This window comes from Gigantopelta aegis, chromosome 6, assembly GCF_016097555.1.
Source record: "Gigantopelta aegis isolate Gae_Host chromosome 6, Gae_host_genome, whole genome shotgun sequence".
In the NCBI taxonomy this organism is placed as follows: domain Eukaryota; kingdom Metazoa; phylum Mollusca; class Gastropoda; order Neomphalida; family Peltospiridae; genus Gigantopelta; species Gigantopelta aegis.
The window spans coordinates 10,214,659-10,228,487 of NC_054704.1; the positions used below are offsets into that span (position 1 = coordinate 10,214,659).

General features: G+C 35.6%; 1 protein-coding gene across 5 annotated transcripts in view; it reads right to left on the reverse strand.

Moving 5' to 3' along the window:
* LOC121374008 overlaps positions 1 to 13,559 on the reverse strand; it is a 44,039-nt gene extending 30,480 nt beyond the window's left edge. For 2 of the 5 annotated variants that reach the window (XM_041500877.1, XM_041500878.1), the window contains exons 1-3: positions 13,287 to 13,557; positions 11,039 to 11,245; positions 1,847 to 1,921 (exon numbers count right to left, since the gene is read on the reverse strand). In XM_041500877.1, the coding sequence (XP_041356811.1) occupies positions 1,847 to 1,903 (57 nt within the window). In that variant the 5' untranslated portion in view covers positions 1,904 to 1,921; positions 11,039 to 11,245; positions 13,287 to 13,557. Of the gene's footprint in view, positions 1 to 1,846; positions 1,922 to 11,038; positions 11,246 to 11,564; positions 11,655 to 13,286 lie in introns of those variants that run through there. The other 3 variants (XM_041500879.1, XM_041500875.1, XM_041500876.1) reach the window with 3 other exon arrangements.
* Between the last annotated feature and the right edge of the window lie 270 nt (positions 13,560 to 13,829).

Below are 13,829 nucleotides of genomic sequence, written 5' to 3' on the forward strand. Positions count from 1 at the left end.
AAAATGTATTATTAATTAATAAAATATCCCTGTTATATATTTTACCATTCATTTTATTAAAGCAAGCATATTAATTACTTGTTTTTTTAAATTAATTTTTTGTCTTTAATAAGGAAAACAAAGTGCCCTGAATATGGTGAAAATGTCCCAAAAGTGTTTAGTGTACCACGCCTTGGCAAATGTCTAGGGTAAACACTATAGGTAGTTGTGTGACCGTTGGCTGCTGAAGATGGTGAAAATGCCCCAAAAGTGTTTAGTGTACCACGCCTTGGCAAATGTCTAGGGTAAACACTATAGGTAGTTGTGTGACCGTTGGCTGCTGAAGTTGGTGAAAATGTCCCAAAAGTGTTTAGTGTACCACGCCTTGGCAAATGTCTAGGGTAAACACTATAGGTAGTTGTGTGACCGTTGGCTGCTGAAGTTGGTGAAAATGTCCCAAAAGTGTTTAGTGTACCACGCCTTGGCAAATGTCTAGGGTAAACACTATAGGTAGTTGTGTGACCGTTGGCTGCTGAAGATGGTGAAAATGCCCCAAAAGTGTTTAGTGTACCACGCCTTGGCAAATGTCTAGGGTAAACACTATAGGTAGTTGTGTGACCGTTGGCTGCTGAAGTTGGTGAAAATGTCCCAAAAGTGTTTAGTGTACCACGCCTTGGCAAATGTCTAGGGTAAACACTATAGGTAGTTGTGTGACCGTTGGCTGCTGAAGATGGTGAAAATGCCCCAAAAGTGTTTAGTGTACCACGCCTTGGCAAATGTCTAGGGAAAACACTATAGGTAGTTGTGTGACCGTTGGCTGCTGAAGATGGTGAAAATGCCCCAAAAGTGTTTAGTGTACCACGCCTTGGCAAATGTCTAGGGAAAACACTATAGGTAGTTGTGTGACCGTTGGCTGCTGAAGATGGTGAAAATGCCCCAAAAGTGTTTAGTGTACCACGCCTTGGCAAATGTCTAGGGTAAACACTATAGGTAGTTGTGTGACCGTTGGCTGCTGAAGATGGTGAAAATGCCTCAAAAGTGTTTAGTGTACCACGCCTTGGCAAATGTCTAGGGTAAACACTATAGGTAGTTGTGTGACCGTTGGCTGCTGAAGATGGTGAAAATGCCCCAAAAGTGTTTAGTGTACCACGCCTTGGCAAATGTCTAGGGTAAACACTATAGGTAGTTGTGTGACCGTTGGCTGCTGAAGATGGTGAAAATGCCCCAAAAGTGTTTAGTGTACCACGCCTTGGCAAATGTCTAGGGTAAACACTATAGGTAGTTGTGTGACCGTTGGCTGCTGAAGATGGTGAAAATGCCCCAAAAGTGTTTAGTGTACCACGCCTTGGCAAATGTCTAGGGTAAACACTATAGGTAGTTGTGTGACCGTTGGCTGCTGAAGATGGTGAAAATGCCCCAAAAGTGTTTAGTGTACCACGCCTTGGCAAATGTCTAGGGTAAACACTATAGGTAGTTGTGTGACCGTTGGCTGCTGAAGATGGTGAAAATGCCCCAAAAGTGTTTAGTGTACCACGCCTTGGCAAATGTCTAGGGTAAACACTATAGGTAGTTGTGTGACCGTTGGCTGCTGAAGATGGTGAAAATGCCCCAAAAGTGTTTAGTGTACCACGCCTTGGCAAATGTCTAGGGTAAACACTATAGGTAGTTGTGTGACCGTTGGCTGCTGAAGATGATGAAAATGCCCCAAAAGTGTTTAGTGTACCACGCCTTGGCAAATGTCTAGGGTAAACACTATAGGTAGTTGTGTGACCGTTGGCTGCTGAATATGCAGTGTACAGAAGCCAGTTTTTTATGCAAATGTGATACTTTGTGATTAAAAAATGACAAAACAATAAACAAAACTTACAAACACGAAAACAACAGTCAAAGCGCTGACAAGCAGATATGTAACATTTTTAACCATTGCCCCAGGTGCTACACACTGAAATAAGAAAGAAAAACTAACATTTCACATTCACAAGCAAATCATTATTTACATACATTGTCATTGTCTGAAAATTGATTAATTTCAATTATTTACATGCTTACATCCAACTAAAGTCAAACATGCTGTCCTTTGGTACGCATCTCAGCTATTACGTTCCATGCTTAAAAACCTAGAGACTCAACTCTATAATTTAATAATGTCAAAGCAAAGCCTACAAATTGCATGCATGTGATGTCATTAAAGCAGGGCATAAAAATTGGTACGAACGATTTTGTCGTTCGTCTGTCGGTTATGCAAAATCAATATTGACACGAACGACGGATCGTTCGTGCAAAAACTATAATCGCTCTTCAGAAAATGTAAACTGACGTGTTTTGGCTAATATAACTATTTTTGGAATAAAATAATAAGAGAACAGGCCTAGCATTGCAGGTTTGAGAAAAAAAAACAATGTATCCATTTGAACTCGACATTGCGGTCAATTACAAAGTCAGCACTGTCATTAGAAGTGTCAATAACATTTAGTAACATAGTCGCACGTTCCCTTTGATCATTTCGCTACGTGCGGAAAACAATATGCGGTTTGGAAATTAAAGCGGTTTTGAGTATTTATTAAATGTGACATCACCTTAGCCCGGCATTTAGTTATAGAGTTGTAAAATGTCAGGACCTAATGCAAAAAAAAGCAAAAAGGACACCGTTGGTGAAATGTAAAGTCTCGTGGGAAATATTCTTGCGCACAATAAACTTGTGCAATAAATAGGAAGCGAAAAAAACTTATGTGAAGTTCTGTATATTTATTTACTTTTTGACACCTGTGTGGTTACGTTGAAATATATGCATTAATTCTGAAAGATGTATTGTAATGAAAACAAGTACAACCCTTGCTAAATCAATTTATTAAAATATGACATACACAGTGAAGAAAATAGTACGTTTAAAATAACGAAGTGGAAATTAGAACATGATGAAACACTGAGTTGTAGCATCGATTGGATTGATCAAGGATTCACAGAACTTCGGGTCTTTCCGTTCAGACCCGGAAGCTCAAAGCTTCCAGGAAATCCCTGTTTTGTTCAGACTATTGTTTGGTGCCAACAAGTACTCCCCTGTAACAGAACCAATGGGGTAGTGTGCTGAAATGTAAATGGCAGCTTTCAAGTTAGTCCCAGCATACCAAATAATAATAATAATTTAGTATTTATGATAAGAATTTGGAGAAAAGCTACGAAAATCGCCCATCTTAGATTCTCATTTGATTACCGTTGCCGGTTAACCTTTTTATTTGTATCTGAACCACTGGAAAAATTGTTCGTGCAAACACTAAAACCACACAAACGACAAAATCAAATTTTATACCTGTTAAAGACATGTTATGAGTATATTTGTTGATGTTATTAATTCATGTTCTGATTATACCAGTACGTATCTGCTATTAATGAAATCACTGAAAATGGGGAGGAACTGGCTTACTGACATTATTTATTATACCAGTACGTATCTGCTATTAATGAAATCACTGAAAAAGGGCAGGAACTGGCTTACTGACATTATTTATTCATACAGAGAGGCGGGGTTTAGCTCAGTCAGTTGAGTGCTCCTTTGAGGTGTTTGCATCGCAGGATCGAATCATCTCAGTCGATCCATTCAACTGATTGTGTTTTTTTCTCATTCCAACCAGTGCACCACAAACCACAACTGGTCAAAGGTCGTGGTGTTTTTCTGTCTGTGGGAAAGTGCACATAAAAGACCCCTTGCTGCATAGTGTTTTCCCTAGAAATTTGGCAAGGCATGGTAGACAAAACACATGTTGACAATTTTCAGGGCACTTTTTTTTGCATTAAAGACAAAAACAATAATTGAAATAAACATGTAATTAATGTTCTTACTTTAATAAATGAATGGCAAAATATATAACAGAGATATTTTTATTAATTAATAATAATTTTTTTTAGTGTTTTATCAAGGCAATTTTAGAATTAATTATTGAAAAAGTTTTTTTTAAACTCAGTGCAGCATGGCACTGATTAAGGCAAGATGGTGCTAGACTAGTGAGGCATGGTGCTGCACCATGCTAAAACAAGCTAGGGAAAACACTACTGCATTTGGGCCCAAGGGCTATTTCTTGTTCCAGCCAGTGCACCACGACTGGTATATCAAAGGCTGTGGTATGTACTACCCTGTCTGTGGGATGGTGCATATAAAAGATCCCTTGCTGCTAATCAGAAATGGCGACAGCGGGATTCCTCTCTCAATATCTGTGTGGTCCTTAACAATATGTCTGATGCCATATAACCGTAAATAAAATGTGTTGAGTGCGTTGTTAAATAAAACATGTCTTTCTCTTTTTTTCTTTCATTTGATTTGAAGTGAAGAAATACTATCATGGGTGGACCAGTTTCGGTGAGCATAAGCATTCGATTCTAAATCATATCAATATTTATACACAGGCAGTTGTTATTCAAATAGCTACCTTTTTATTAGTATTTTTACACTTCAGAGGAGCACTAAACTGGCCGCTATGTAGCAAAGATCACTGCACATGTATTAAAAACTGTAGCATGCATCAGCAGTAAATATTGTTAACTACGTCACCTGTTTTAGTGAGTGAAACGTTTAGTGGTATAGCTTACAGGCAAAACTTTCCAAAACAAAACTTTTCAGTGTTTTATCAAAACTTGTATGTTGTTCAACAAAACATGCACGTATAATAATTTATGAAAAATCATTTAAATATTTTAAGACAAATTACAAAATGGAGTCCTCGAGGACCAATGTTAACAGACAACATTTTAGGAACACGAATATAACAATTCTGATGTCTTGCCAGTGTTTCTGCCAGAAAGAAATTTTTGGGTATGGCGCTATGGAATTGAATGCAACCACAGTCTATGGGGGGCCTCCTCCACAAAGAAAATGGGTTACATTTAGGGTTAGGCTTAAGAAAATCATACAATAATAATAAGTAATTAATTTGGTCAAAATGTTAACTTAAAAAAATAATAATTTGGGTATGGCGCCATACCCATTTTACCCTCTGGCAGAAACCCTGCTTGCAATTGCGTTAATTGTTGAACAAAATTGTTTGGTTAAAAAATATAAGCTGCATTCTGAATTTTAATAAATATACAAACAGATATTCAGAAATATGTTTATGTTAAAACATATAAGGACCATATATTTTTGGCAAGTATTTGTAAAGAGAGTTTTGCCAGCAGACGCCGTGACAATCATGTGACTTCAATAACAAAATAGCAGTACAGCTGAGAACAGAAAAAAATAGTTTTAAAAATGTTTTCTTTCAAATAACAGTATTCGAAACTAATAGAAAAGGGATATTAAGAAATGTGCCGTGTTTATGACTGGGTAGTTCACCAAGGTAAACATCTATGGTCCGTTTTTTTAACATTTTGACATTTATTGGATCTCCGATGTTTACAAGTTTAACAGCAAAAACAAGTGTGCGTTTTCTGCCCAGATTTCAGGTGGAATCGATATAATAAGTTCTAATAACCAGTAATTATAACTAAAAAAATTAAAACAAAAAAGAACAAAAATTAATAATAAATAAATAAAACCCTTAAAATAATTAATGACCTGCAATAATAATTAAACAAAAAAAAGAGAGAGAAAAACCTTTGAAACACATGTAACCAATGACCTATAATAATAATATTAAACAAAAATTTTAAAGGAAATAATAAGTTTTAAAAAGTAAATAAATGAAAGCCTTAAAATAAGTAATGACCTGTACTGACAATATTTTTTTTTATAATAATAAAAAAGAATAATACCCCCCACCAAAAAAAAAAAACCAACCTTTAATGGCATAAATATTAATAATGCATATAATGCAACCCACGCAAAGGACATATATAGAAACAAAAATAACAAAATGAATAATCAGTTCCATTCAGTTCCGAAATATTTCTTTTTATTGGCTGTACTTAAAATGTTTGATATGAATAATTGTCGTTCTGCCATATTTTCACTCCGCATTTTCGATGTGCCAGGATAAAAATAACTTTTAAATGTGAAAATGTGTCATCTTCATACATCTTATCCTGAAAAGGTTACCAAAGGTATTGTAATTAAAGTTTTAGTCTAAAATTTATTAAAATATGTTGTTGTATGTGTTGAGGCTCTTAAATAAAGCACATATGCCTGATTTTATTAAATTGTGATTGCATATGGAAAATTTGATCCAATGGGCAATGGATAAACGTTACAAACTTACGGCACAGCAATAAACATCACAATAATATATATATGACTGGGTAAAGTTCGATCTTGCTTTTTTTGCTCATTTTAACCTTATTTTTACGAACATTTTTGTGAATGTGAAAGACATTTGTTTACTTTCCCCCATGCAAATATCAACAACGTCAGAAATCTTCAAATGGCCCCGAAACAGGGCCCTCACCGAAACAGGCTACAGACGAAAATCAGGGCTTGTGCTGTCGGTAGCCAAATTAGCCATTGGCTAATTTTTACAAAAAATGGCTAATAAATTTTGCAAGTGGCTAAAATTTTGGCTAAGTCATTTTCTGTCTTCTGATGTGAACAAATGGATACATAATCTATCCGACACCTCAAACATAATAATACTACCAAATATTCAATTAGCATAATAGCGATCTTGCAACCGGTAACGAGAAACGGTGTCATGCAGAATACAGCGTAGGCCTTATGTTTGCTTATTTTAATAATCACGGGTATTAATTTTAATGGCATGCATTCAACATGTATGACAGCAATGTCTGGAAGATCTATAACTTGTTATTTTTAATTTGTAAAATCTTTGAACCAAAGTAATAAAAACAGACCGACAATGCGTGTCAATTTGAATACACATGCCAGTTTAGGGCCAAAAGACATGTAGGCCATCTCAAGGTCTGAGTTCAGCCAGACCGAGCGAAAACAAAACGTTCGTTAGACTGGTTTGTGCGCTTCACGTTAAACCAAATGGACACGACTAACTGCAATCAAATAGTTGGCGAACGTTAGGAAGAACGTTCGTTGGCTGAACTGAGGACAGCTCTCGGTGCAAATATACGTCACGCTTCAGAGTCAGCTGACACCCGCGTGTCAAGAGACATTGTTGCGGACATTAAACAATATGATTACGCAAAAGCAAATCTTGATGTAAATTTGTAGAAAAACAATAGTTATTCGCATCAATGAATACCTAACTGCAGTTTTTGTTTATTCCTTTGTCTTTGTTAGTTTCGTACCCATGGTCGAGAGCACGCATGCAGATCGTGATCGCCGGAAATGAACATGCAGTATTTAAATTATACAAATTGCAGTTAAATGTACACTGAATAAAATTAGTTTACAGTAATCATATTTGTTAGATAATTTTAGATATAAATTTGTAAGACTGTGAGGTGACATTTAATAAGTTAGCTGGATTTTAAAAAGACCAGTAAATTTTAATTTTATTAAAGGATTTGTTGTTAGGGTTTTTTTTGTTTTTTTTTTTTAATAAATGGAGTATACTGTGGTGAAGTCGGTATTCTTAGCTGAGGTATTTTGTAAGCAGAAATCACAACAAGCATTTAACACGACGCTGAAATCAAAAGCAACAACATGGCACAAATTATGAAATTGTTTGGGGTGGGGAATTGATGGGTCACTTATATAATTTAAAAAAAAAAAAAAAAAAAAAAAAAGTTATTCAAACTAAAATAAAGATTGCTATTTAAAGAAATAACGAGTTCTATATAAAAAATAAAAAAAAGCTCTCAAATTTTTATTTGGGGAAAAAGGAAGAAAGAAAAAACAACACCATCCATAAACATCCACCCACCCCCATATTTCTGTATGTTTGTTAATTTAATGTCATAGGCCTTAGAAGTGGGGGTGGGTGTATGGGGTACTGGCTTCAGACTCTGAAGATATTGCTTAACCCCATCCCAACCCCACCCCCGCTGAAAAAACTCGAAGTAATATATTAACCGCCCCTATCCCCATTAAGGATTCCCATTTATTCCAGTTTGTACACAATTAGCTGAAAAAGATAAATTTTCATATTCATATATAAATACTCTATATAGTACTGCGTAAAACAAATTTGGCTAAAGCATTTTCAATATGGCTAATAAAAATTCCATTTGGCTAATATTTTGGCTACAGGTATTTTTGATCCAGGGTGAGCCCTGGATAATAATCAATCAAATCATTGGAGCCTGGCGATCTTGCCCCGTGTCGATCTCGCCCTGGCGAAGTCGCCCCGGGCGAGTTTGCCAGGACTTATTTTCATCGTTAGGCGAAGTTATCATACATATTAGACATACATTACAACATATATTACAGTATATATCTACTGTCATTATCAACATGTTTTTGTGCCAAAACTACAGGGTTATACCACTTATACTACTATTTTTGGGTTGGGACACGCTTTGGCGAGATCGCCATATTTACTTCCATGTTGCATATCTGTTTAGCGAAGTCGCCAGTACATTATAACTCAACAATATTCAAGTTACAAGCAGTTTAATGTTTACTTCATTAAGTAAATACATGTGCAGTAGTCATGTTTTGATTTTCTTGTTGTAAAATGTACATTGGTAGTTTACATAAATTTCTGACGATTTCACTTGCAAGCCGGGGCGAGATCGCCAGGATTTTTCTTGTTTAAGTTTACATTTTAACGATTATTTGATATATACTAAATACTAAAGTATGTACTGAACCGACGAGGTTGCTGTGTTTAGATATATTTCACTTTTTCAGACTGGGGCGAGATCGCCAGGATTTTCTACGATTTGGATTTCTGTTGGGCGAAGTCGCCTACATATTACTTGACAATATCTTCATGGGTACAGTTTATTATAATAAATACACGTAATGTACACATTTATGGTTTGTTTTCATCATGTAATGTAACATTTTTTAAGTTTACATTTCTTATTATTTCACTTTTTCAGGCTGTGGCGAGATCGCCAGGATTTTCTCAGTGTAGCATTTTTATGTTGGGTGAAGTTGTTACACGTTACTTCGCAACTATTTGTCATAAGTGCACACTTTGAGGTTCAATTTGGTATAATAAATATATGAACAAGACAACATTCATTTATTGTTTTGTTTTTATTGTGTAATGTGTAATTTTCGTAGTTTGTATGTCCAGGCTATGGCGAGATAGTCAGAATTTTTCCACATTTCACTGACTACTCAGCGAGGAATTCGTTAGGCATATAACCATTATTTCATTAATAATAAATACATAAACAGTACTTACTTGTTTGTTTTCTTGTATAATGTGATATATTCGTAATTATTAGTTCTGTCCATTCCACTTCAACAAGCTGTGCCAAATCACCATGATTTTATTGAGTGATGCTTATTTGTTTATTTCATTACAGTAAATAAATAAATGTACAGCATTCACAATTAAATTGTATGTTACTGTGAGAGAGTACATCCTTTGGTTGAAACTAAACAGCGATCTCAGTGCGTGCTCTCGACCATAGGTACAAAATGAACAAAGACAAAGGAAATAACCGAAACTGCAGTTAGGTATTCATTGATGCAAACAACTATTGTTTTTCTACAAATTTACATCAAGATTTACTTCTGTGTAACTGTACTGTTTAATGTCCGCAACGATGTCTCTTGACACGTGGGTGTCAGCTGACTCTGAAGCGTGATGTATATTACGCCAAGAGCTTTCCTCAGTTCAGCCAACGAACGTTCTTCCTAATGTTCGCGAACTATTTGATTGGTGTCTGTCGTGTCCATTTGGTTTAACGTGAAGCACACAAACCAGTGTAGCGAACGTTTTGTTTTTGCTCGGTCTGGCTGAACTCAGCCCTTGGGATAACCTGTACCACGTGACCAGCACAAGCCCGCCGACAATTAAAACGGTGCGATCAATGGACCTCAAAGTGAACATCTAAAGAATTGCAGAGATACCAAATGGAAGTGTGATAATGTGTGGTGAATGACGTTACGGATCACAGCTCCATTGTTTTGTATACATGTTACAAATTAAGCCGACACAGTCCTGCAGTTAAGGCGCTTACCAGACAAGAACTTGAAGAAGGCGCTTACTTGGCTGGCTAAGGGAGCACGGGCCGTGTCGGCTTATCGCTCTAGGGAAACCCCTGTATACGTGTAATAGTTATAACATGTACACATAAATGTGTGCAGTGTCACTGAGTGAGTATACATGTTTATTCAAGTTGGTGTTGTAGTAGAGGGTCTGGTAAGTTCATTTTGCCTATGGTTGAACATTTCATAACAGAATTGCCCAACAGTTGGAGTTACTTGTTCTGGGCTGTCAAGAAGAAAAACACATTTCTTTCAGTTCAGACAGAAATGTGAACTCAGAACATAATTATTTGACCGACTTTATAATAGTATAGTATTTTTCTTAAATGCATATTTATTGGACACCGAGTCAAAAAATTAATCTCATCTTCTGGTTCTTTTTGACACAGCCGGCATATACGGTCATTTCTATGGATATTCCTATAATGTCCTACCTCTATCTCCAGTCTGTGAACACATAAACATAGTTTTGTGAGAGCTTGTCTAAAATTGGTATTTTTTTTTTATATTTCAAGTAATTTGCCATTTCATATTTGTTTTTAATATGTTTAAATATTTGCAGAATTTTAAAGTGTTCGTAATATCTGTCATCAAGGATTTTGTTTACGTAGCTAGAGTTTGATTTTGGGTGAATTTTAGTGTTAGTTAATACTTTTGTCAGTGTTGTTACCATCAAGCATATCTTGTAAATAAGCATGCCAGCCTATGTTGTGTTGTGTTTGTAGCTCTTTGCTACAGGATACTGCATCATATAATATAGATCTTGATTCTAAGGTAAATTCTAAGGTAGGAGTTTCTTATGGCACTGTGTCACATTTAAGGCCCATATATATAATAGTTGTATTTTTTTATATATATAAGAACGTGACACATACATTGTGTGTAATAGATATAGAAAGAACATCATCATCATCATAATAAATAGTAAGGTCAATATCTACACAGGTAAGTATCCATGAAAACAGTGCTCCGATATTGCTTGTTGGTGTCCATGACACATAAACAACAAATACTATTATCTAATAAACCAATGTAGTGATGAACATTACCTACCTCAAGCGTGATACAGCTGAGCACAATCCTTTAAAAAGGCCTCATATATTCCATCCTCATTTCTTATTGTCCTGTACATGTATTCACACAAGTGCAGATCGTAGTTACCTCTTCTGGTGTGACTGGATGGCAGTCTACGTTTCACACACCACCATGTATTTTCTATGACATTGGTGCATGCACCGCTGTCAGGATCTGTAAAATGATCTGTAAAATAAAATGTGTTATTGAAATCACTTTGTATATTATTTTTACTATTAAATATTGCTCACACCATATCATTGGTGACCAAATAAACTACTCTATCAAATATTATTATTATATATATATATATATATATATATATATATATATAATACTTACCATTCTGTTCCTTTTTCAATGTTTTATGCACACACACACACCAGAGAGAGAGAGAGAGAGAGAGAGAGAGGGGGGGGAAGGAGAGAGAGAGAGAGAGAGAGAGAGAGAGAGAGAGAGAGAGAGAGAGAGAGAGGAGAGAGAGAGGGAGGGAGGGAGGTCATACCTACAAAATGCTCCGAATGGTTGACAGTCTTCTGAATATAGTGATTTGGAATATCCTTCAGTGAGTTGTATGCTTTCAACAGTCTGAGATTATTGTTGTACCAGGAAGAACATAACTTTCTATAATAGGAATTAAAGTTTCTCTGTTTCTGTTTTCGACAGGGACAAGAAAAACTTGTCTGGTTTCCCTACATATGCCCCCTAATACCCACTGTCCTTCAACCAATCTTTCACAATGAAATTTTCTCTTTCCAAATTGTGCTTCATCCACTTCAACTGTGGTTCCTTATCCTCCGATTTTTTTTCTTCCTTTTTCAACAATAAAGGAGCAGACCTCTCTACAATAATTGTAATAGTCTGCTACCGTTCTACTTGATGTCTGTATAACACATTTACGTGTATCATCGGAACTTTGTGTGTCGCTATTTTCTCCAGATGTTATAGAAGTTTCTCGGATAGCACTACCATAGTCCTGTCTATATACAAAACAATACACCAAAAGCAGACTTTTCCTCAGTGACACGTTCGATGAAGCAAACCAAGTGTTTGATCCGATTGAAATTTGATTCCCTTTATTTCTACATTCTCTTTTATTGCAATGAAATTTATAAGTTACTCTTTCACGATCTTTTCTTTTGACTGTAAATATTTTATCTAATGTTTCTTTGCAGTTTTTACATTGTGATGATTTAGGTAACAGATTAAATTTTTGACAAAATTCTATTGTTTGTTGTTCATCTTCTACAATTTTTAATAATCTATGAAAATTTAAATATTTCAATACACCTCTCTTTTTTTTACTACTTTTACTATCCTCACAAGTTTGTAATTTCCTTTTCTCACAACTACTTTCACCTTCCAGCATAATAATGATCTCAATTGACAAATAATGCATTTTTGTGTTTTATACCTTTATTTCAGCAACATTCATGCACTCAGTGACAAATGCGTGCAATGTATGACATGATAACAAATTAATTTACGAATATCACGATCATATCGATTTTTTTCAACTGACGGTGTCAGTTCAGGCAATCAAAGCCTATCAAGATAATATTATATTACTGTGTCCGTAATAATTTGTATAATTTCGTCAATTTTCGTTAATTTCCGTCAACTTCTGGTTTAAGATTCAGGAAGTTCATAAGGATAAAACATTGGTAGTCTTTCAATAACAACTCATTGGTCGAGTGGATACATCTATAGGTGAACAAGTGAAGTTGGTATGAAGGTTATGGGATCTAATCCAGGTAAGTGATAAATGTTTATAAGTTAAATATCATCAATATAATATGTGAATAACAGAGTTGGTTGAAAATGTAAGAAAGGAAGGTAAAATATATTTATTTAAATATTTCTTTATTAATGTAGACGGCGTTTCGTAAAATTGTGCCCCATAAAATTTATTCCACTCTAGATGTCGATCGGGAGACAGTAAAAAGATAAGTGCGCCCAATAAAATTTATTCCCCTCTTTATATCGATCGAGTGACAGTGCCAAAGGAAAGTCCTTCCTTTATGATCACCGAGACTGGTCTCACTACGCTACAACAACCACAACACAATCGGTTTTGTTGTTTTGGGGAACCTGTGCCGTGCTCAACTTCCTCAAGTCCATGTCACCATGTGTCAAAATTGACTCAAAATGTCACTTGGAATATTTGTCGAATCGAATCGCATCTATTTTATACACCGTGCTAAATACATACTGATTTTAATGTTACCTGTTAGCTATATGGCTCCAAATAATCCGGAAAATACATGGAATATAACAGTTAAAAACCATGTAAATATGATTCTAGATAGTAGAATTTCGACAAAAGAAAATAGGATGGGCTGTACATCAATGACAATGGTTACATCTTATTACACAGATCACTTCCGGGTGAGAGATCATTGATCTCGGTGCACAATAGTTCCTAATTGTGACACATGTTATGGTTCACATATTCACTTCTAGGAAATAGTGAAGAATTAAAACAATATGTATGTTTAATGGTAAGCCTTCTGGCTGTATTTGGGCCATGCTATTTTGTAATATTGTGCATAGACCTTTTGAGACATGGGTGTACAGCGAAAGAGACAGCCGGAGTGAATCGGTTAATGAACCACATGTTGGCCTCAGACCACAATTAATTTTGCTATATGTTTCTATATAGCCTTAGTGGCTATAACATTTTTATTAATATCAGCAGGCCCTTGAAGTTGTGTATGTACCTTTGCCTGCCTGGAGGACACATACCCTGAAAAGGACAACCCCTGTTATC